At 33.9% G+C, this 23,796-nt stretch overlaps 3 protein-coding genes across 4 annotated transcripts; all 3 read right to left on the bottom strand.

The window, feature by feature from the left end:
* Window positions 1–270: 270 nt before the first annotated feature.
* Window positions 271–1,455, bottom strand: LOC123912788 (F-box/kelch-repeat protein At3g23880-like). Its single transcript, XM_045963364.1, has one exon. The coding sequence runs from the start codon at window positions 1,453–1,455 to the stop codon at window positions 271–273; it is 1,185 nt and encodes a 394-aa protein (XP_045819320.1).
* Window positions 1,456–4,330: 2,875 nt separating this feature from the next.
* On the bottom strand, window positions 4,331–7,991 carry LOC123912781 (protein tesmin/TSO1-like CXC 7). The gene is made up of 9 exons (XM_045963351.1): window positions 7,136–7,991; window positions 6,428–6,499; window positions 6,117–6,260; window positions 5,920–5,991; window positions 5,534–5,752; window positions 5,197–5,447; window positions 5,072–5,107; window positions 4,818–4,986; window positions 4,331–4,724 (listed from the first exon to the last, which is right to left on the bottom strand). Exons 1-9 carry the CDS (start codon window positions 7,166–7,168, stop codon window positions 4,647–4,649), a joined length of 1,074 nt encoding a protein of 357 aa, XP_045819307.1. The 5' UTR covers window positions 7,169–7,991; the 3' UTR covers window positions 4,331–4,646.
* Window positions 7,992–8,075: 84 nt separating this feature from the next.
* On the bottom strand, window positions 8,076–23,348 carry LOC123922056 (DEAD-box ATP-dependent RNA helicase FANCM). 2 transcript variants are annotated; one of them, XM_045974801.1, is made up of 24 exons: window positions 23,181–23,348; window positions 22,834–23,089; window positions 21,686–21,829; window positions 21,499–21,581; window positions 21,302–21,416; window positions 21,069–21,160; window positions 20,884–20,938; window positions 20,680–20,801; window positions 20,485–20,598; window positions 19,263–19,456; window positions 18,829–18,959; window positions 17,410–17,470; window positions 17,240–17,310; window positions 16,801–16,850; window positions 16,559–16,724; window positions 16,253–16,380; window positions 15,833–16,168; window positions 15,671–15,734; window positions 14,798–15,115; window positions 14,403–14,698; window positions 9,923–10,076; window positions 9,713–9,761; window positions 9,367–9,507; window positions 8,076–8,806 (listed from the first exon to the last, which is right to left on the bottom strand). In XM_045974801.1, the coding sequence occupies exons 1-24, from the start codon at window positions 23,223–23,225 to the stop codon at window positions 8,266–8,268; spliced, it is 3,726 nt and encodes a 1,241-aa protein (XP_045830757.1). In that variant the 5' UTR covers window positions 23,226–23,348; the 3' UTR covers window positions 8,076–8,265. The 2 variants fall into 2 exon arrangements, with proteins under 2 accessions (XP_045830757.1, XP_045830763.1); XM_045974807.1 differs by lacking the exons at window positions 21,499–21,581; window positions 21,686–21,829; window positions 22,834–23,089; window positions 23,181–23,348 and having other exon boundaries at window positions 21,052–21,160; window positions 21,302–21,325.
* Window positions 23,349–23,796: the final 448 nt, after the last annotated feature.

Below are 23,796 nucleotides of genomic sequence, written 5' to 3'. Positions count from 1 at the left end.
TGAATTCGTAATGCTCATAAGTGAATGCATATGCATAAATAATGGCATGACACAAGTAGCAATAAGCACCAACAATGTTGAGACTACATGGAAGGAAACCAAAACAAAGGCCATTAGAAAACACCTAAATCAAGTAATGTGACATTTATCTTTCAATTTTTCTGCTAGAATATTGATTAGCAATAATTCACACAATCTATTAATTAGTGCAAAATGACAAGGGTACATAAACAATGAATTAACATAATAAATTCAAAGATTAACTTACTCTCAATGAACAGAAACCAGACTTTCTACGTAATCCTTTGAATCAATGAACCAGTATATGGTATTTCTACTTTTAATTTTAACTACTGTTTTATCTTTTAAATTATAGATAAGTGATTTTTTGCAACATTCACATGCAAAAATTACTGTATCACCATTTACATATAGGCACGCCAATGGATAATGTAAGCAATAGGTCTTCACTCGAAGGCGAATTGGAAGTTGCATTGCAAGGTTTTGGTAACTGATCTTGAATAATCGAGTCCAAGAGTCTTGAACTCCATACTCCTTCATCTTCCATAAAATAAATTCAGTTAGGTTGAAACCATGAAAAAAACAAAGACAGTCCATTAGAACCCTAAGAACCGGCTGAGAAAATGGCGCATGATCAAAACCAAGAGGCAGCAGAAACTGTTTGTATTTTTCGGTGGAAAGGTCCAGCGAAACAATCACAAATTGGTGAATAGGAGTGATAGACTTGTCCAGAGCCAACCAATTAATGGTGCCATAGAGATGCGCACCATTATTAAGGCTGGGGATAATATAATAGTGATCAAACCTAATATATGGAACCACAGGGAAATTCTGAATATTTCTCCAGCAATTATTACCACCTAGATTGAAAACTTTAACCTCGTTGCTAATTTCTTTAGCTCGAAAAGCTACGACCTTATAAGTTGTGTTTGAAGCATCATAACCAAATGTGAAATGAAAATCCTCGCCAAATGTGAACTCAATTTGTTCAGATCTTGTTCTGGTGGCAGGGTTTGTTATATGGAAGAAATACTTGAAAGGTTGTGCTAAAGGTATCCAAGAAAGAAAACAGAACAATCCGTTACATGAACCAACGAACCTGGAAGGGTTCTCCATACGATGGAAATCGTCGCTGGAAACTGTGGCGGATTGCTTTTTTAGTAAACGGTGCACGGAAACGGGTACCACATTCTTCGTTAATTCCGCATTGTTTTCATGCCAACTTAAAGTGAGGTGTGGGTTTCGTGATGATGCCTTAAGATGTTTATCGACAAAGTTTGAATCGGATGTGAGATTGTTCCATGATTTGCTCACACATTTGAATCGCACGATGTCTTTTACGCTAAGCAGAGATAGGATTTCAATGATGAGTTCCATGGGGAGGAACACTGAGTTATTTGCTGCATCCGAACGAAGTCGTCGCTTTCTAACCATAGTAAGTAGTACTGATGTTGTTGAAGAACAAGTTCAATAAACCCTAACTAACAAACTAGTGATGTGAGAGCAAATTAATTAATCTAATATTCGATCGGTCCCAATATATAAGTGAATTCTTTTGTGCACATGATGGATATATATAGATACTACACTCACAAAGTCACAATATATAACCAAAAATCACATTTCTAAGTTGATTATATATTTAAGGGTTAAATATGTTTTTCATCCTTGTAGTTTCATAGAATTTTCGTAAAATATAAAATTTGGAATTTTTTATTATTTTTTTCACCATCAGTTTAATCTGGTTCGGAGGTCAGTTCTGGCATCAAGTAGTTCCGACCTCCTCTCGATCACAGTTGCGGGGCATCGAATCGCGGTTCTTCCTACTAAGTTTAGCGTCAATCGCCACTGAACCAACTAAGGATTGATATAAAATAGATATAAAAGTAGTAATTAATTTTATTATATTAAAAGTAGATATAAAATATGAGATACGAGGTGGAAATCTACACCTATATATAAAGAGGATACAAAAAAATTTGGTGTGGACTTTTCATAATAGCAACAATATCTTATTAACAAACTCGCCATGATATAAGACATTTTTTAGCCGTAAATTTTTTTTATTAACAAACTCACCATAACAAAAAACAAAATAGAAAACGCGGATCACACAAACGGACACGTGGCCGCTAATAATAATAATAATAATAATAATAATAATAATAATAATAATAATAATAATATGACAAAAAAACTTATTGGATTAGAATTAGATTATTTGTTAGAGATTTGTTTGTTTGTTTGACGAGGATAAAGAGGAATATATTTTTTTTTTTTTTAAGGAAAAGAGGAATATATTGTTGTTTGGGAGATTATATGAGAAAATATAGGGATACAAATTACCTAGATTTAGTTGAGAAATATAACATAAATTTAGTATAATTTGTTTTTTTTTTTTCAAAAAAAAAATACTATGAAAATTAGTGGGTCGGTCCATCGGGCCATGTAGGTTTTTGCTTATCGGCCCATCGGACCACTATTTATATTTTATAAATGTTACTTAGTGATAAACATTGTACTTAGAATAGTTTTGACTTTTGACTGATTAATTAGCTATATGCATCTTCATGTATTTTGATCAGCGCATAACTTGTCCCGTGTTTGTTTCGTTGATATCACTATTTTTATTTTATAAATAGGATACTTAGTGACAAACATTGTATTTCACCCTTAAATATTTCACCCTTAAATTTTTCTGCAGCAACAACTTTTTTCCGGCGTATAATCTTTTATATTATAAGCTTGTATACACAAGCAAACTCTAAACCCTAATTTGTTTTCTCTGTTTTCCCTCCATTTTATCTTGCAATTTTTATTAAAAAATAATACAATTTTGTCTTGAATATGATTCGAACTCGCAACCCTTCAATACAAGGCAATATTTCCAACCACTATGGCAAGTATATCAATTGTGATTAAAATTATGTGCAATAATTGATAAGCACCATCAATTTTAAAAGTATATCATATCAAAATTATTGTTGACTATATTATTCATCACGAAATATTTTTATGTATTTCCTGATCAATGATTTTTTTTCTACCGGATCATAAATTTAGAGAATAATTATCATGTGAAATTTGGAAAGTTATTATCACGTATAATTTGGAAAGTTATTATCAAACTCAATTCTGCTAAATCAATTTTTTTTTGCAATACAATCAAACACAACTATAGTCATGTCATTAATCACATTCATTATTTTGATTTTAACATTGCATATTTAATATTAACCGATGATCAATTGATACAATATGCACTAGCAGACCAATTGTGATTTAAATTATGTCCACAAAGTGTTAAGCTTCATCAACTTTCATAGGAAAGATTTCATACGACAATTAAGCACCATCAATTTTCATTGCACAATTTAAACAATTAAAAACCGATAATCTCTTATATTATAAGCTTGCTAACATAAGCTAACCCTAAACCAAATTTTTTCCCCTCTCATTTTCTCTTTCTTTTTATTGCAGCTTTATATTAAAAAAATACAGATTTGTCATCGAACCTGCATCCCTTACTTACAATAAAACCTTTCAACCGCTAAAACATATGCTTCAATTATGAAAGAATTTAGGAATCCTAATATGTTAACCCTGTCTTCAATAAATTTGAACGGCGGAATTAATCACAATTTTTATTTATTTATGGATGTCTACTTAAGTTTATGTTCTTGATTATGTCTTTAATTTTTTTTTAACCTTTAATTATCATCAATTTTTTAACCTTTAGTTATCAGCAATTTTTTTTAATAAGTAAACAAAACAATGGGGTTCCAAAATTATTTAAAAAATATATAAAATATAAAATAAACACATAAACAAATATAGAATAATTAGTCCATGAAATTCCCTATACTACTCTTATTGAAAATGCTCTTAGAATTTTTGTATCTTATTTTTTATTGTTACATATTACACCTAATTAGACTCATGCATCGCATTGGTCAAAGTTCTAGTTGTTTTAACTTTTCATCAGCAACACCTTATTCCCCTTGTAGAATAGTTATTTAAGTTTTTCATCCGTGTACCATATTTAATTTAAATTTTAATCAATCAAAGAGTCATATAAGTGGCAAAAAGTTGGTCATGAATTGTGTAAAAAGTATATTTTGAGCTACTCTTTTGTAGTAAGAATGCAGAAGACAATTTTATAATGAAAAAGAAAAATAGACTTGTTTGGCAAAGACAAAAAGACCTTGATTTTTCCTTATGTCTAAGTAAAATTGAAGGGGGCAAAATAGAAATTGCACCTGTATCTCATTTTCTTAAATTATATGTTTTCCTAGTCTTAAGATCATTGTAAAGATAAGGAAAATAGTAGTTTTCTATACTATGATGAAAGAGTCATATGATTAGTCATTTTTTTCACTACAGAAGTACTAGATAAGAGATTGGGATAATACTATCACATAATATCTACTAAACAATGTATACACATTCAATATAATTTCTTCCCTTTAGCTAAACTAATCAAACAAATTAAAAATCAGATACCATCTCTGCAACCAACTTCTCCTCAGACATCAACCTTGAATCACATCATATGGACATGTTTTTGTTACACCAGCTTCACTTTCTATCTCTATTGTCACTGATTTTGTAATGCTCCTGTTTCTTTAAGCTGTCCTATCCTTTCTACCGTGAATATTTTCACACCCTTGACAAGTACAGATTAGGGAGCAACCAACACCGACCTTCAAAAGAAAAAACCACTCACTATAATTCATATTATGAATAAATGAAACTAAAAGTTTACATTATATGTTATATGTAACAGCGGAGAAAACCTGAAAACATGAGCATTTTTGGATCTTGCAGCTTGTTTTACTGCAACTACATCCTACTGCCATGCGAGCTTGCAGAATTAATGCTTCATTACCCTCTTTATTCATGCATTCAATAGCACATTCGCAATTTTCGGTGCATCTGAGTGAACAACTAAGACACGGACATACACTGAAATATCGATATAAATGATTAGATTATCAACTCTAGCTATTTGTTCTATCACCAAAATAAATAAAGCATGTTTCATACTTACAGGGACAAGCATTTTGTTTTTCTACATTTACATATTCTGCAATATGATTGGAATAAGTCGATCATTAGGATGATGGAGAAATTTGTAAACTAACCAAAGGAGTACCATTCAACAACTACACTTACCTCTCCTCTTTGAGGATACTCTTATTGGAACTTTCACCAGCAATTTGAAGCGTTAACGAGGGGGCGAATTCTTTAGTAGTTTGAACACCGATCGCAGATGGCCTCAAATGGCTCTCCAATAATGCGGGACCTTGCGACATTGAATGCACTTGGCTGGATGAAAGAGGCAAAGAAGTACTGGAAAGCTGTAACGCTTCTGGTTTGTTTTGGCAATCGCTACATGTGCAAAGTGGGGAGCAATAAACACGAGCCTTCAAAAGGAAACCGGTCAATGTAATTGCTGTTATAAATGAAACTAAAAGTTTACAAGATATGTTATATCTAACAAAGAGAATACCTGACGACATCGACAAATATAATTATCGCATTTAATATAGCAGCAATCACATTTTATTTCCGTTGATTCAGCTACTTGAGACAGGGTTTTTTCTGGCTGGCTCGCAGGAAAAGGAACAGAAGAAGTGCTGCTTGGTATTTCAGTATTCCTTTCGGAAGACTCGTCAGAATTTGAAGGAGAGACGTTAAGATTAATACATCTTTTCCGTGATGGAGGGACCTGCGATAAAGCACATTGTAATCAATCTTATAATAAATACTCAGAAGGATCAACATATATAGTATAACATCAGTAACTGAGACTTTTGAATGAATCAAATCATTCAGGAACAAAGCTAAAGAATTTTAACACTTTTGAATAGCATGGAGAGAATTTTTAAATAATACCATGGGAAGTTCATTAATATCCCCATCGTCAGCCTTGGATGGCCCCGATTGTCTTTCCTTTGTCTCAGAGACCTACGATAGAAAAAAGAATATTTTTTAAAAAAATTTATATAACCACTAAAAAACATAAAATAACATGCAAATGTTATAATGTCATAACATATGTGAAGTATTCATCTCATCAGATTTTGTTGTACTTGAGACAGGGTTTTTTCTGGCTGGCTCGCAGGAAAAGGAACAGAAGAAGTGCTGCTTGGTATTTCAGTATTCCTTTCGGAAGACTCGTCAGAATTTGAAGGAGAGACGTTAAGATTAATACATCTTTTCCGTGATGGAGGGACCTGCGATAAAGCACATTGTAATCAACCTTATAATAAATACCCAGAAGGATCAACATATATAGTATAACATCAGTAACTGAGACTTTTGAATGAATCAAATCATTCAGGAACAAAGCTAAAGAATTTTAACACTTTTGAATAGCATGGAGAGAATTTTTAAATAATACCATGGGAAGTTCATTAATATCCCCATCGTCAGCCTCGGATGGCCCCGATTGTCTTTCCTTTGTCTCAGAGACCTACGATAGAAAAAAGAATATTTTTAAAAAAAATTTATATAACCACTAAAAAACATAAAATAACATGCAAATGTTATAATGTCATAACATATGTGAAGTATTCATCTCATCAGATTTTGTTGTACATGAACTAACATCATATATAGCTACTGCAATTTGTAGAAAGATTTTTTTAAATATAATGTTATAACATATGTGAAGTATTCATCTCATCAACTTGCCTCTGAGAAGCAGAAACAAAGAAAACTATGCAAAACGAAACAAGAAAACTTCAAGAAATGATTATGTTCATATAATCATAAGCTATTTTCACAAAGATCATGGAGAAGTTAGAGAAATAAGCTGAAAACAGATTATGGACATTTCATAATATCTTCAACATAATGAAAAACAATCATATCATAGCAAATACTCATCCAAGAAAAATTGTACATAAAATTAAATGGGAATGATTAGGGGTGAAAATTATTAAACAAATAAAACCAAGAAAATCAAGGTTGCAGAATGGATAAAAATAAAGCAAAGAGAAGAAAAGATTCAGCAAAGTTAAAGAAAAGATGCATCAAAGTGAAAGTAAAATGCAGCAGAAAGTGATGCAAAGAAAAATGGAGATAAACGGAAAATTGTTAAACAAACCTCTTCTAAGTTGGAAAAGGGTGGTGTCTTCATCTCTAAGATTCCAAGAAGAAAATTTGATACTATGACTCACTATTCAGTACTGTAGCGGATTAGATATTAGTTGTATTTGAAGTTAACTCCTGAGACTATGATTATATATTAAATGGACAGTGGAATAGAATGAAAGTTTCATTTAAATTGTTTAACTCTTTAAAATGTGAAAGAAAAGGTAGTGATTAGTGATACAACATGGCGTCTGACTAGACATTTTTTATGATGAGGCATGCCTAAGTGGCCTTTATTTCAATTTTTATTTATTTAATTAGTGACATATTGCCACATAATAACCTAATTAATTTTTTAAAAGAAAAAAAATTAAAAATAGAAAATAAAATAAACAGAATATTAACAAAATTATTCATCTTCAAGCAAATCAACCCCATCGCCTCTCATCTCCCTCCCACTCATCAAGCACCATTGCCCCCAAATCTCTCATCTCTCTCATCACTGAGCAATCAAGGTCAGAACCAATTTCTTCTTCTATGTTCAAAAATCGGTGGCAGCTACTGGATTGGGTGGTTTTTGAGAGTAGTTGATTAAAATTGGAGGAATGACACATTATTATTACATACACTGTAACACTCACTAACATCATGAGATAGAAAATTGGGAACCGATCTGGGATTAGGTTACGGTTCACTAGATTGATGTTTATATTTTTATTTTATATTTTGTTTGAAGTTTGCTTAACACACATAAATTGGGGTTTTTGATTTTGGTTAAAAAAATTGGGAATTTTTTTTCCGATTTGGGATTGTGTTGGGGTTGTCTTTTCCAGTCTCAAAACCAATTTCTCTCATCACTTAGTTTATGAATTTTGGATTTTCTGGGTTTTGTGTGTGTGTTGATGGTTTCTGGATTTTATGGGTTGTTGTTCCATGGATGCTCAGGCCGCCACTGACATAACATATATTTCGTGCATTTTACAGGTAAAAATGCCAATAACGGTAGTACTCTCTTGTGTTGTAAGTAGTATAAATACATATATACGATAAAGATAAAGACAAGAACAATTAACTGATGGTTAACATTAACTAATTTCCAAAATGTGCAAGTATCCAACCCCATGAGTGCTTATGTGCTGCTTATCATATACCAAGGTCGAATGATGGAGACATACTAACATCAAGGTTCGGTTCATGAGATTGAGGGTTTATATCTTGTTTCGGAATTGACAAATCTAATTTCCATTTCAGAATCGAAGTTGCTTGCGCCTCCAACTCATCAAGATCAATATCATTATAAAATTGATCATCACATAGAACATCTATAGTTGCATTGCCATTCACTGATTCTTTCTTTGATTGAAGTGCAAATTCAGGTTCAAGATTCATACTTGGAAAATGTCCAGAATGATGAAATGCCAATCTTCTTTTACGGCTTCTTATATCTGTCTCTGTTGGAAAACTGGTCGAAGGCACTGCTTCTGAGGTCATCTGGTCCAGACATACTGATTCTGAAGTTCGATTAGCTGAATGACTGGTCTGTCCTGTCTGGAAACGACTCGCTGTCTTGCCTGATGAATTACCACTTTCACCAATACTGGCTGTCATAGTCACATTGTCAGGACTGAAGGTAGTGGAAAACTTTGGTCCTCCACTAATAGGTGTTTGACTGAGCAACGAACGCCTGCAACAGAGCTCATTCTAATTATGCAGGTTTAACATGAAGTTATTATTTAGTATTTTAGTTCAGAGTTCCAGGTCATTTCAAGCAAACATAAAAACATTGATTATACCACAAGGTAAATAGAAAATAAATAATGTTATATTGTTGATATATGAATTAGACCACGAGTATAGATGCACAACAGATATATACTTAAGTAATCTCTTATTTTATGTTTTTGTGCTTTTTTTTTCATTTGGAGAAATAGAGGTATTTTCTTAAATTGGTGATTAAAATTTCACAAAGTAATTATCACCAAAATAAATCACAAAGTAATTGATGGTTATGTAACAACTGAATTAACCATAAATCATGACTTTGGCTAATTTTTTCTCGGGAAAGTCGTTCTCTAAGACTTGCTAAACTGGCCTTTATCCTTGACATTTTTTAAAAAAGTTCAAGACTGTTGTTATTCTCAAATTTAGGAAAATATGTGAACCAATATCATGCAATTGCAGGCTAAGCCTACTTAAGGGAAACCTACATAGAGATAAGATAGTAACTAAGTAATGTAAAAATACCTGTAAATTGCCATCATGTCTATTCTACTAGCTTCAGGCTGACTGGCTGCTGTAGCATTGATTCGGTCATCTATGAAACTGTCACAAGAATTGCCATCCTCAACATCTTCATCATTAGATACAGAGGCATCTGAAGATACCCTGGTGAAATTGAACAGATCATGAGATTGGACATTTTCCACAAAATGTCCATAATAAGACGATTATTTATTCCACAAGTAATATCTTTTGAATCATTCACGAAACATATGGTTACTGTGATATTGATAATAAATATAGTTTGTCAAAAAATGATAACATAAATTATCAGAATGCAAAATTCATCAAGTCTTCAGAATAAGCTTACTCGGCTTCCTCCTCAATGAAGTCTCTCACATTTACTGGTTTCCTTATACCTAAAATTTAAAAGTGAAACAGCACAACCTTAAGTTTAACAGAATACAATTTGTTAAATGTACTTCCAATTGAATTCCATGGAAACAAAAGATACGATCTACAATCTACAGTCCATAAATAAAGCAAGGAATAAAAGATGCACCAAACAAACAAAAATCACCTTGGCCATGCTTATATCGTTTGGGGTTGGAGGCAGGTGATGGTTTGGAAACGTTCTCTGTTGAATCAAAAATATTATTCTTTTTCTGATTCATGTTACTTTCAGTATCTTCAACTTTCCTCAACCTTTTAAATTTGCGAGCAGGTTTAATGGTGTTGGAAAATATTTAGTTTCCTAGTTTGTTATTTCTAGGAGATTCTAAGCTTATCTATTATTTCCTTTTATGTTTGTACTCTTCCTATTTAAACCAGCCTTGAGCTGAGGAATAACATATAACAGTATTCACTTATTATTTTCTATATGGTATCGAGAGCTCCCGATTTTGGGGGTCTCGCTTCCGCAAAACCCTAGCCGCCGTCGTGTTTACAATCTGACCACGACAACTGATTTTGTGTGCGGCACTGTTCACGCGTACTGTTCACGTAGTTATTGTTCACGAGTACTGTTCACATGTACTGTTCACGTGGTTACTGTTCACACGTACTGTTCGCCGGTGTTGATTTTTCTTTGCTGCTTCCGGTACTACTTGGCTAAGATTATTAATTATGACGTTTTTTTATTCTCGACGACGATCATCCACTTTCAAATACCGTCGTGAATGCAAATATTGTCATCGTTTGGGACATACTATTTTTCAATGTTGGAAATTACATGGTCTTCCGCGACCTTCAAATCAGAAGAACAAAGGTGGAGGTGAGGGTCATACATTCCAAGCCAGTAATTCTGATCAAGAGCATCAGTCTCCTTCAATTCAGCTTTCATTCACGATGGAACAACTAGACAGACTGTACAAAATTCTTGAATCTAACACTCTTTCTGGCTCTGTTGCCCCCAAAGGTACTTCTGCCCTTTTTAGTGTCAGTCCCAGTCGTGCTTGGATAGTAGATTCGGGTGCAAGTGATCACATGACAGGTGATTCTACTCTGTTTTCTTCTTATAGTCCATGTGCAGGTAACCATAAAATAAAAATTGCGGATGGATCCTTTTCAGCCATTGCGGGTAAAGGTTCGGTTGTGTTGTCTCCAAGTCTAACCCTTAAAGATGTTCTTCATGTCCCAAATCTATCTTGTAGTCTCATGTCTGTCAGTAAATTAGCCCAAGATAGAAATTGTCAAACTAATTTTTTTCGTACTCATTGTGTTTTTCAGGATTTGAACTCGGGGAAGATGATTGGTAGTGCTAAGGAGAGTGGAGGACTCTACTACTTCGACATTGAACCTGAATCACAACTACCTTCCAAACCAATAAGTTCATGCTTTGAATCTTTTTTAGTTCTGAATAATAATAATGATGATGTTATGTTATGGCATTCACGATTAGGTCATCCTAGTTTTCCTTATTTAAAACACTTATTTCCTGAGTTATTTCGTAATAAGGATTTATCTTTGTTTAAATGTGAAGCATGTGAATTTGCAAAACATCATCGTTCTCATTTTCCATTACAGCCCTACAAACCATCAAAACCTTTTTCTGTTATTCACAGTGATGTTTGGGGCCCTAACCGAACGAGTACACTTTCTCATAAAAAATGGTTTATCACATTTATAGATGATCACTCAAGAGTTTGTTGGGTGTACTTGTTAAAGGGGAAATCTGACGTTTGTCAGGCGGTAAAAGATTTTGTTAAAATGGTGCAAAATCAATTTCAAACAAATATTCAAGTATTTAGAAGTGATAACGGCAAAGAATATTTTAACTCAATGTTGAGTGATTTTTTTCGTGAAAATGGAATTGTGCATCAAAGTTCATGTCCTAACACTCCCCAACAAAATGGAGTTGCAGAAAGAAAAAATAGGCACTTGTTGGAGGTGGCTAGAGCTTTACTTTTCGCAAGTAAAGTACCAAATTATTTGTGGGGTGAAGCAGTTTTAACTGCTGCATACTTAATTAACAGAGTGCCCTCCAAAGTTCTTAATTTTAAAACTCCAATTCATATTTTCAAAGAATGTTTTCCTAATGATCGTGTTTCAAACGATTTGACCTTAAAAATCTTTGGTTGCACTGCATTTGTTCATGAACATAAGAATATTAGCAAACTTGAACCGCGTGCTATAAAATGTGTTTTTGTTGGGTATTCTCCAACCCAGAAGGGATATAAATGTTTTGATCCAAAAAATCAGAAAATGTTTGTCACCATGGATGTTACATTCTTTGAAAACAAACCTTTTTTTGACACGCATCTTCAGGGGGGAAATTTAAATGAAGATTCGTCTCAAACTGAGGACATGAGTTTTTTTAACTCGTTTCAAACTGAGGACATGAGTTTTTTTAATAATTTATCTTTGCCGGTATCACAAAGTTCTAAGACTTATACTTCTGCACCAACGAAAAATGGCCATGATTCTTTATCTAATCCTACTCCTGTTATGAGTAGTGAGCTTGGTGAATCCGAGCCTACATTTTCTCATGAAGAAAACAATGATAATGATGATCTAATTGAAATGCCACAAAATAATGAGTCATATAAAGATAATAGGTTTGAAGCAGGAAACAAGACTTGGAAAGGAAAGGTTTTTGTGAGAAAGAATCACAAAGAAAGTGATGAGTCCACATCTCAACACTGTCATGAATCTGAACCGGGGGATGATCAACTTCCTAAAAAAAGAAAAGGTAAGTCTATCTCTGTTTCTGAGAGTCGTATTTTGTATCCCGATATCGATGATCCTGTGGCTGTTAGAAAACCTGTTAGATCTTGCACTAAATACCCATTGTCCAATTTTATATCATATTCAAATTTGTCTTCGTCTTTTTCTGCCTTTACCTCAAAATTGTCTAGTGTAGAGATTCCAAAAAATGTACAGGTTGCTCTAGAAGTTCCAAAGTGGAGGGAAGCTATACTTGAGGAGATGAAAGCTCTTGAAAAGAACAAAACTTGGAGTGTTATGACACTACCGGATGGCAAGAAGACGGTTGGATGCAAATGGGTGTTTACTGTGAAGTATAATTCAGATGGGTCAATCGAAAGGTACAAGGCTCGATTGGTGGCTAAGGGTTTTACTCAAACTTATGGTATAGACTACTCAGAGACTTTTGCTCCTGTTGCAAAATTGAACACTGTCAGAATTCTCTTGTCTCTTGCTGCTAACTTAGATTGGCCCCTACATCAGTTGGATGTTAAGAATGCTTTTCTCAATGGTGATTTAGAAGAAGAAGTATATATGGACATTCCTCCTGGCTTTGAAGACAAGTTTGGATCAAATGTATGCAAACTAAATAAGTCTTTGTATGGATTAAAGCAGTCTCCTAGAGCTTGGTTTGAAAAGTTCACTTATTCCATGAAGAAACAAGGGTACATTCAAGGACAAGCTGACCACACCTTGTTCACAAAGTTTTCCCAAGATGGAAAAATTGCTGTCCTAATTGTTTATGTTGATGATATCGTCCTTACTGGAGATGATATAGTTGAAATGGCAAGAGTAAAAGAGAAATTAGCATTAGACTTTGAAATCAAGGACTTGGGATCCATGAGATATTTTCTTGGTATGGAGGTTGCTCGATCAAAAGATGGTATTGTAGTTTCCCAGCAAAAATACATTCTAGATTTATTGAAAGAAACAGGAATGAGTGGATGTCGACCAGCAGATACTCCCATGGATCCTAATGCAAAACTTTGGGAAGAAGGTAGTGTTTCTGTTGATACTGGAAGGTACCAGAGATTGGTTGGGAAACTGATTTATTTGTCACACACTAGACCTGACATTGCTTTCTCGGTTAGTGTAGTAAGCCAGTTTATGCATTCTCCTTTTGAGGAACATCTTGAGGCAGTCTATAGGATACTGCGATATTTGAAAGCAAATCCTGGAAAGGGATTATTTTTTATGAAGACTAATGAAAGAAATGTGTCTATCTTTACCGATGCTGATTGGGCAGGTTCAGTCACTGACAGAAGATCAACCTCCGGATATTGTACCTATGTTTGGGGTAATCTTGTGACATGGAGGAGCAAGAAACAAGGAGTTGTAGCAAGAAGTAGTGCAGAAGCTGAGTTTAGAGCTATGGCTCAAGGAATTTGTGAAGGATTATGGATCCACAGAGTCCTAGAAGAGCTTAAGATGAAAATTGAGCTTCCATTGAAATTATACTCTGACAGTAAAGCCGCTATTAGCATAGCTCATAACCCAGTTCAACATGACAGAACCAAGCATATTGAGATCGATCGACATTTCATAAAAGAGAAGTTAGATGCCGGAATCATATGTCTACCTTTTGTAACTTCGAGTCAGCAAACTGCAGATATCTTGACCAAAAGCTTAGCAAGACCCACCTTTGAGCATTTGATCGGCAAGTTGGGCATGATAGATATCTATGCACCAACTTGAGGGGGGGTGTTGGAAAATATTTAGTTTCCTAGTTTGTTATTTCTAGGAGATTCTAAGCTTATCTATTATTTCCTTTTATGTTTGTACTCTTCCTATTTAAACCAGCCTTGAGCTGAGGAATAACATATAACAGTATTCACTTATTATTTTCTATAAATGGTTACAGATCTTTCACCACAACCTGGATGTGATTCTTCGCTGAAGCTTGGGTCAACATTTTGTATACGCCCTTCCTCAATTTGAGAAACAAAGACACGTCCTCTTCTAATTGCACAATTCTTCAACTCGAGCAAAGGGGTTTGGGTTTCATTAACAGAAGTACATACATTCTTACCAGCGCTACTATCAACAATGACTTTTTCAGTTTCCCTACAACTTAATGAGGGAACATCCTGTTCTTCCTGGAGATGAACAGGTGAAATACAACCTCGAATGACAAACCTGTTTCTTGATTGCCCTGAAAAATTCAATTTGTTTCAGAAAAAATTATTTAATCACATTTACAGTTTGTTTCATATATTGTACACAACCACAATTTGACATTGATGACACCCACCTCTTTCATCAATGGGAGACTCAGGAACAACACCACTTATAATCAAATTAGTTAAACGGGGGCTAAGTTCTTCATCTCTCATGTCGGTATCACAAGCATCTACAGCCAATGAAGAAAACTGCTCAATAGGATTTGCTGTTTCAGTGGCATTAGCTCCTTCATTTGACAAAGTTCTCTTGGCATCTGGAGTCTCAGGAATTGTCTCATTAACATCACATGTTTCCTCTTGATGCTTACCCATGTCACCAGAATCAAGCTCCAGAGAATTTACAGAATCTACATTCCTTCCCATTGCATCCCTAGAGCATAATTCATTATCTGAAATAGTGGATAGAAATAAAAAGGACCTCCCATTATATAGTGTACTCTCCAATTTCAAATGTTAACTGATATTGCAAAATCTTAACAGTAAAGGCCTTTTATTATGAATACTTATCAGAATTATTGTTTCGTAAATTAGAAACAAAAATACAGAAACACTTCTTCTGCAATTTTCTTTTGCTATATTGACGATTTCGTTGAAAACAAGTTTGGATGAATATGAGGAATATAGGCACGCTAGGGAAAGAAATTTTGGGGAACTTAAAAGTTATTAATAAAATTCTTTATATTTGCACGGGTAACTACAGAATATATATTTGGGAGGGTGAGTGAACTGCTGCTCAAAATAGCATGCAAGCTTCAAAGTATGCAACATTAACATAGCATGATGTTTTAAAATGAAAGGGAGATAATAATGACATAAACATAATCCCAGTTCCAGAATCACAATGAATGTTTTATAATATATTTTACTTGATGTCTTGATTGGAGTCTCGTGTATTTATTGTCCAGCAATAAATTAAGGAATGAAAAGTGAACAGATGATATTACCGTTTTTAGCTTCATCAAGATCAATAATGACAACGGGTTTACTATTTTCTAAACACCGCCTTTCCTGAATTAAACAGATAGACATATCATTTAACTAAATTAAAAAAGTGCAAATCTCGTGTTTTGTACAAAGTAGAACTAATACAGGAAAGAATGTAGAACCTGAAGGGAAGAATTTTCGCTATCTCCTGGACATGTAGGCAGTCCTTGCAAACGCTGCATCGTGTCTATAAGCATCAACGATCCATAGGAATGCTTCACTTTATGAACTCTAGAAGGAAATGTCTGAAAGTGAGGGAAGGCGATAAGAGACAGTCTACATTTATTTTCACCGGTAGAGGGAAAATAATTTTCAAGTAAACCAATTTCATCAAGAGTGAGTTTGTCTTTCGATGCAGAAATTTGAAGATGGTCTTCTATCACATTCTTTTGACGAGGAATAAATTTCTCAATAGACAGTTCAACATATTGAACTTCTGGTTTAAGGGCGTGGGGAATCTACAAAAGTAGTTAGAAGGATTTAGAGGATAATGATAAAAACTTGAAACAAAAAAGAAAATAAGCTATCAGATGATTTCTGACCATCCTTGGACTGGGATGAAAATCAAAGCTATTTACGCCCCCATTTCGCATGTGTTTACTTATAGTCTTGCTCTTTGCCTTTTTTTTCAAGTAGCCTTTCATCTCTGCCCCTTCACAAGCTAAAACTAGTAATAATTGTTAAGGGGTCATTGTAACGAACAATAAAAAAAAAATCAGAAAAACGAAATACTATTGCAACTCCTAACACATTACTACTACTACTACTAGAGGACATCAAAAATGTTATTTTCTTTCTCAAAAGTAGCAATTGCCAAGAAACAACTAAAATTGACAACCAAAGGATATCAACTCGTCCATCATGCTTTCTTCCAGTTCTCCCCATACGCTGAATCATTCTAAGTGGTGAAATATTAGCATCAAAAGATATGACTAGATCAACTTCCATGATATCAAGACCTTCTTCACCAATTGATGTAGCAACAATGACATTGTAGGCACCGGACCGAAATTTCTGTTAGTAAAGTTGAACCACTTAAGTATATATGGAAGGAGTACATAGTTTATACCAAATAGGATAGATACCTTACCTTAAGCACAGCCTGTTGAACTTTCTGGGACTGGCCTTTCATTGCTTTCCCTGTAAATCATAAAAAAATGAAGATTTCATTTTATGAACACAGAAATTTAAAATGATGAGGGCAAGAAAAAGAATAAAATTCAAGTTGATGGATTAGAGACTTCCTTAGCATATTACACACGGAAGAAAAAGATGCAGATGTCAACAATAATGGTTAAGAATTATTTAAGGGCAAACACAAGCAAGGATCCCATTTGCATTGATGAGATATCATTGGTTGGGGTTTTGTGTCCTTTATATTATCATCGCTAAAAAGGTTTCTTATATTTCTTGTTCCTTGAAACCTGGTTACCTTTCTGCTGATGATGATAGTATGGTCATATTGTAGCAAAGAAGATATATTCTTGAGAACAGACACTAATGTATAAAAAATAACCGTAATAAAATACCTGAACTTTGACCAATAAACTCGGTAGCTCTAACTTGATCCCCAGTACCTCCAAGTGCAACCATTATGTCCCTGAATGCATTGAGTTAACCCAACAATTTTTCGAATTTGGTTAAAAGTTCCCAATAACCACTTAGATTAAGATAATGAAATTATTCAATTTAACTTTACCTGACACTTTCTCTGTAATTGGAGAAAATAATCACCCTGGAGTTTTGTGGATCATTGGTTTCTGCAACCACATCCAAATAATCATTCACTAATGAATACACACTCATTGTAAATTATCTGACAATAAAGACTGTCGCGAAAGTAGCCCAGTTATTAGCAAAACAAGAAACCAAACTGAGATTCAGCAACAATATTTTGCGTTTTGAAAGTACAGGCTGTACAGAATACAGATGACTGAAAATTTATACAAAACAATTACGGCTGTTTTGGAATAAAATTGTCGTTTGAAAGATGTTTTTAAGAACTAATATCAAATTTTTTTTAAGGGTTATTTAAAATCATTGGTCCAATTTCAAATTTCAGCTTTTCTAAACCTTCTATTCAGCCTTTGGAGACAGATTATAGCCTTGAATCCTTGACAAAAGATAAATGAGAGAAAGCATCTACATGAACACTGAAGAGAACAATTTTGGTGCCAATAAAAACTTCTAATTAGACAAAGCAAAAGATGCTCAATTCCTTTTACATCACCCTGGCAAAGGCAACACTAATAAAATAAAATTCAATAAGATTTATACTGATTGAAATATCAATGACTGTTTACAAAAGAATGAAGGTTTTCACTTCAGTAATCTTTCTGTTCAACTTTCCACTACACAGTCCACATCATCCCAAACGGAAGTAACATGAAAAAACACTTTTGCCAACTTATATCACTTTTATCACATAAAGTCCATAGTCTTTAAGCAAAAAGATCAGATATAAAGAAACTTTAATGATGCAACTGATAATCATATAACAATACAAGAGTGTAGAATGAACAGGCAGCTTCCTCACTGATTGACCTCTTTCAGTGATAATTTGGAAAAAGATCATTTTTTTTAAGCAAAAGATGGGGTGCAGGGGAGTCGCCTGCTGCAGCACCCTGATCATATATTAATAGAAATTTATCATTATTCCAAACTCTGTTTTAAATTTCACAAACTACAAAAAAATATCAACCCTCCCTAGCATACTAGCTCAATCTGAACGAAGCCTAAGGAACATCTATTAAATGAAACTGGAGCTGCAAAGCTAAATGTTATCATTAAATTACTGTAAAATACTAATGCGAGACAATTTCTGGCATAAGATGCCATAGTCAACTTTGTTTGAATATTAAAGCATGAAAAAACCATAAACAAAAATAGATAATGAACAAATTTGCTACATAAATCAACTGATTAGCACAATTAGTCTTCATTTGTAGTAACTTGATTTTCTTGGCCTGGAAATGCTATGAGAAGAAGTGATTTACATATTAAGTCTTTAAGGATACAAATCTTTTACGCTGAATTATTGTAAGCAAGAAGGAAAATACTAACCCTAGACAATTCACAGAAGTTAAACTCGGAACTTAGCTAACAGAATTATACTTACTGAAATGCTCCAGTAATACTTCTAGCATTTTGGACAACTTGGGACTCGATGCTCCATGAGACAAGCTTTGCTGCATTAGTTGCCTTGCTTTCAGAATATCTTCATTTTTACTCATATATTTTGCAAAAAACCTACATATCATTGTCAAAAGCATCTTTAGTCCACCTCCGCTACATATCAACAATAGTCACAAAGCTAGATGACTTTATCTATAGCTATATATAAAAGGAAGTTTTGGTGTGGCTCAGTAATGCATGTTTAAAGATGCGGAAGACCAATTAAATTGACACTCAAAAACTCTGTGATTGGACTACATGCTTAGATATTTTTCCCTCTGCTATCTTCTACATATTTTAGAATTTGATATGATTCCTCTCATACCACGGGTTAAAAAATCACAGACACAATAATTAGGAAGTATAAAGGAGGCCTACCCTTGCTTCAATTTTCTTTCAAGCATCTCATATGCTGGCCTTATTCCGTGACTTGAAAGCAGTTTATGGATGTAATAAAGAGTAATAAGAACTCCAAAATACCCTTCAACGTCTCCAGAGTTGATATGTGAAAGATCTTGCATGTGCCCCTGACGAAACTTTTCCCTCATTTCAAGTAATACACAAGGGCTCAACTGCCAACAAGCAAGCGTTGAACAGAGAAAGAGCAGTTATTGATTCAGCTATATCATCAAGTCTATGTAATCTTGGCAAACAATAGTACAGACTGAACAATATGGCAGCCAACCATGAGAAGTTAATGAAAACTAATAACAATAGCCAAGAAAGCTATTGAAAACCATCATGTTTCAGAATGCAGCTCATAAAAATCAGATAGATAATAACTAACACTTAACAGGGAGACATACTAGAATATTATCAATGCTAAAGCAACAAGAAAGAGACAAAAAGCATGGGATGAAAGGCTGCAACAATCTAAACCCTGGTATTTATAGAGATCCAACAAGCCAAAAGTATTCTGATCGTCCAAAGGTGTTTTGAAACACATTATTTTTTCACAACTAATTAGTTCTCTAGCTTATTGAAATTTGAAACGCATTATGAAGTGTTCTTGAATATGTACTATAGAGCATCCATGACAATTAGATAACAATGTGATATGCAAATCCAAATACAGGCAGGCAGGCATTCATGTATTTATATTTTATAATGTGTACAATCCCAACGCGATTTATAGATTATCTCTCATCACATATTTTCTTCGATCAAAACTACTGCTACTTAAGTTACAAGCATTAATCACTGCCATAATGTAGAAGGGGGCATATTAGAGTCAGAAAAATAACTCACGGTGTGTCTTAGGAATCTGTTCAAAAGAACTTAAATATAATAAAATGAACCATTTGTATCTGTGCTCTGGGATCGTGGTGTCGGTAACATAGTGCAGAGTCTTGCTTACATAACCATAGCATGAATCGATTCGTATTCATACAACTTACACATCCTCCAACTAAAATAATTTATGTTTCTTTCTAACTCTATGAAACTTCAATAAAAATGAATGAAAATTCATGTAGTTTTTTTTTGAAAACTTGGTATCTGGCCTTAGGAACAAAAACAAATTCATGTAGTTATTTGCTAACAAACGGTGTAACAATCTGAAACTATAACAAAATTAAAAAGAGAAGACAAAGAGCCATACAGTACGATAATCTCTATTCTGAATGGCCCCAATTTTAGTAAGCCTGGCTACAATAGGGCGTATCACTTCCAAAAACTTATCGTTTATTTCTACAGCATCTTGGCCCATTGCAACCTGTTAATACCGTAACAAGATTTTAAAAACAGAAAGGTGCAAAATATAACTCAATTTTCCAAACAGGCATGCATTGAATACCTGTATCAACTCTAACTTCCTGTCGTGAACATATGAAATAACGTCATGGTCAGTTTCACTGCGATGTTCGAGCTTGGAGATATGCAAATTATTAATAACATCCTGGACGGTCTGCTGCTTTGCTGAATCTCACACATAGATTTAGAGGACAATTTTTTTAAAGAAACAACCTGAATTAAAAACGCTAGATTATCGAAAACATACATCCTGGTGTTGCAGTTAATGCTAATATTCTTAGTTGCACCGGTACAGCCATTAACTAGAAATCAAAAAACAAAACAGGGACGAATCAGTTATATGTTGTGCATAATAATGAATGAACATATAGTACTAAATGTCAAGAAATAGTTAAGACCAGAAGTAACTAAAAACCTCTGAACAAATCAAACCTCACGAACTGCTTCGCAATAAGAGTAATTTCCCATTGCTCTGTGAGCTTCATCAATCACCAAACATACCAAGTACTTCACCAAACATTTACCTGAAATAAATTAAATCATGCATATAGATAAATAAATAAATAAATAAACAAAGCTACAAAGATATGTCAAATGAAGCAAAGCATATGGTACATAAAAATACCCATAGAAATATTGTGAAACAAACTAATTAAGAAATTCACCCGATTGAATGTCTTTTTCCAAAACTTGTGGAGTGACAAAGAAAACTCGCTTTGTTTTCCACAAACGAGCTCTTTTGGGAGGACTTAACTGACCAGTCATATCAACTGCCCATTCCTGCAATTAAATTCACATAGATATTACATAAATTTCTTCAGATCAAATATGCAAGCAGATAAGTTAGAAGAAAAGTTGTTACTTGAGGTATCCCCACAATGTTATGGCATGCTTCTATCTGTTGCATGACAAGTGGTCGAGAAGGAGCAGCAAATACTATTTTCCCTGTTGCCAAAAGGAAGCAGCAGATGTAAATGCTCCCCTGATTCAGAAGATGATTTTCTCAGTTAAAAAGTTATGTAACATATTGATGATACATGTTACATTACCTTCAGGAAACCATCTAAAGTAGTTAAACATGACAACAGCGGCAATGAGAGTTTTGCCAAGTCCTGTTGGCAAAGCGACCAATGTGTTTTGAAAGAGTGCAGTCTGAGTAATATGGAATTGATAGTCACGGAGAGGAACATTAACTGCAAAAAAATTATGGATCAATATTCAAATTCTTTAACTAGAGGTGAACTGTGTACATAGATATATGAAACAGCAATAACAATAGTCTTTTCCCACTAGGTGGGTGACTTAAGTGCCAGTTTGCATAAATTTCTCAACAAAGAATTGCTAAAATGTAAACATTAAAATAACCGATTTATAACCACAAGTTTTTTAAACAATAACTTCCCATATAAGTTGAAATCAACTCTTGCATCTCAATTTTTTATAGGAGCTGATTTCACTTTTCCATAAAGGTTATAAAGAATTTCTCTTAAGTTTTTTTTTTAAGAAACTTTCTCACTAAGCTCTTGTAAGCTAAAAACTAACCAAACCAGCCTAATTTCAACTATGAACCATTTAACTCCAAACCAATACTTATAGTTTTTCATTTTCTCACTTAGCCCTATTTGTTCCTCCATCTTATCTCCTCTTAAACATTACTATTATGCTATATAAGGGCAACTCACTGCATGAGGCTCCCACCAGGTAGGGTTTGTGGATAGTAGATACACAAAGTCTTATCTTACCCCCACAAACAGATAGACTATTCCCAAAGTTCAAACTCACAACCTCTAGGTCACAAAGCACCAACCTCATCATTGCACCAAGTCTTACCTCATGGCAACAGTCCAACTCTATTGTCTATTCTCCTAAACATTGATATATAAGGGCAGCCAACGACCCAGTACACAAGGCTTCCTTAAATGGGATATCAGGTGAGTACATGTACAAAATCTTATCTTAAATATGACACTAGTAAAAAATGTAATTTTTCGTTTAACCAAGTAATTCGACTCAAGTGGTTAATGAGTTTCGCCAAATAACAAATCATTTGGGAGAACCCGAATTTGATTCCTAGGTGGAACAGTTCCTGGCCAAGTTTTACTTACCATGTGGCCGAACTTCGGATTACTAGTCCCCTCTCCTCCATTGAACCAAACAGACCCTAAAAAGAAAAAAACTACTGGCAGTAAATTACTACCTGGGTATATCCAAGTTTTGGCTGCTTCAGTATCAATGAGATGAGTGCACGTAGATTCTTCAACATCATTTTCTTCACAATGAATCGTTTCAGTTCCCTTTTTCGATATTCGAACGAAATTATCAAGAGTGGATTGTTTTCCCTTTTCCTTCCCCTTTTGATAAACCTTTTCCGCTTCATTTCCATTTGATTTTGCTTCACTATTCATTTGGCAAGCGGCATCGGCTGCTATTGCAACTGCTTCCCAATCCAATCCCTAAAAAAAATACGCACAAAATTAAAATCAATTTGAGAGAATCAAAATTGCTGAAATTGTAGAGAAACTAGTTAGTTATCGATTACTATACCTCATCGTCTTCGTCGACGATCTCGTAAGGGTTATTGGAATCCATTTGATAAATTATTCGGTTTTTTTTTTTTGAAATTTTGGGTTCTGGTTCACCACTGCGAGGAGGAAGGTGAAGGAACTTGTGCTATGCGTTGTGCACGAAAACGAAATTTTTTATTTAATTTTTAATTTGAAATTTGAAAATTCTTAAAATAAAATTCGCTTTATCCCAAAAATTTAAATAAATGGCGCTAAAATCGCGATAGAAAATCGAAAAATGACGTTCTAGAGAAGCTTGGAATTGGAGTATATTTTTATATTATATTATTTTATTTTTATAAAACTAAAAAATTAAGGTGCGATGATGGGTCCAGAACAATGAGCTTATCCGTAAAACGAATAGTTTCAAAGAATTTGAGTTCGATTACTATTAAAAATAATTATTGATCATACTTTACTTACTTTGTTTGAGATCCAAAGAGATTTTACTTATATTTTGTTTTTCAATGAAATTAATAAAACTCGAATTTGAAATCTTTGAGCTATTTTTTTTTCACTAATAAACCAAATTATTAATTTTTCTAAAAATAATCTTCAAACAATCCATACGAGGTCTAGCTTAACCTGCAAGTACT

This window comes from Trifolium pratense, linkage group LG1, assembly GCF_020283565.1.
Source record: "Trifolium pratense cultivar HEN17-A07 linkage group LG1, ARS_RC_1.1, whole genome shotgun sequence".
In the NCBI taxonomy this organism is placed as follows: Eukaryota; Viridiplantae; Streptophyta; class Magnoliopsida; order Fabales; family Fabaceae; genus Trifolium; species Trifolium pratense.
The sequence above is the reverse complement of the archived record's forward strand: the minus strand, read 5'-3'. Positions and strand labels throughout refer to the sequence as shown.

Excerpts from the sequence above, each read along its gene's own strand:
- LOC123912781 (XM_045963351.1), bottom strand. The coding sequence starts at position 7,168 with ATGAAGACACCACCCTTTTCCAACTTAGAAGAG. Across the intron at positions 5,448-5,533 it reads ATATTTGTCGATGTCGTCAG|GCTCGTGTTTATTGCTCCCC; the intron begins GTATTCTCTTTG and ends TTCCTTTTGAAG. Across the intron at positions 4,987-5,071 it reads AAAACAAAATGCTTGTCCCT|TGTATGTCCGTGTCTTAGTT; the intron begins GTAAGTATGAAA and ends TCGATATTTCAG.
- LOC123912788 (XM_045963364.1), bottom strand. The coding sequence starts at position 1,455 with ATGGTTAGAAAGCGACGACTTCGTTCGGATGCAGCAAATAACTCAGTG.
- LOC123922056 (XM_045974801.1), bottom strand. The coding sequence starts at position 23,225 with ATGGATTCCAATAACCCTTACGAGATCGTCGACGAAGACGATGAG. Across the intron at positions 21,161-21,301 it reads GGAAAAAGACATTCAATCGG|GTAAATGTTTGGTGAAGTAC; the intron begins GTGAATTTCTTA and ends AATTTATTTCAG. Across the intron at positions 10,077-14,402 it reads GTTGTGGTGAAAGATCTGTA|ACCATTAAACCTGCTCGCAA; the intron begins ACCATTTATAGA and ends ATATTTTCCAAC.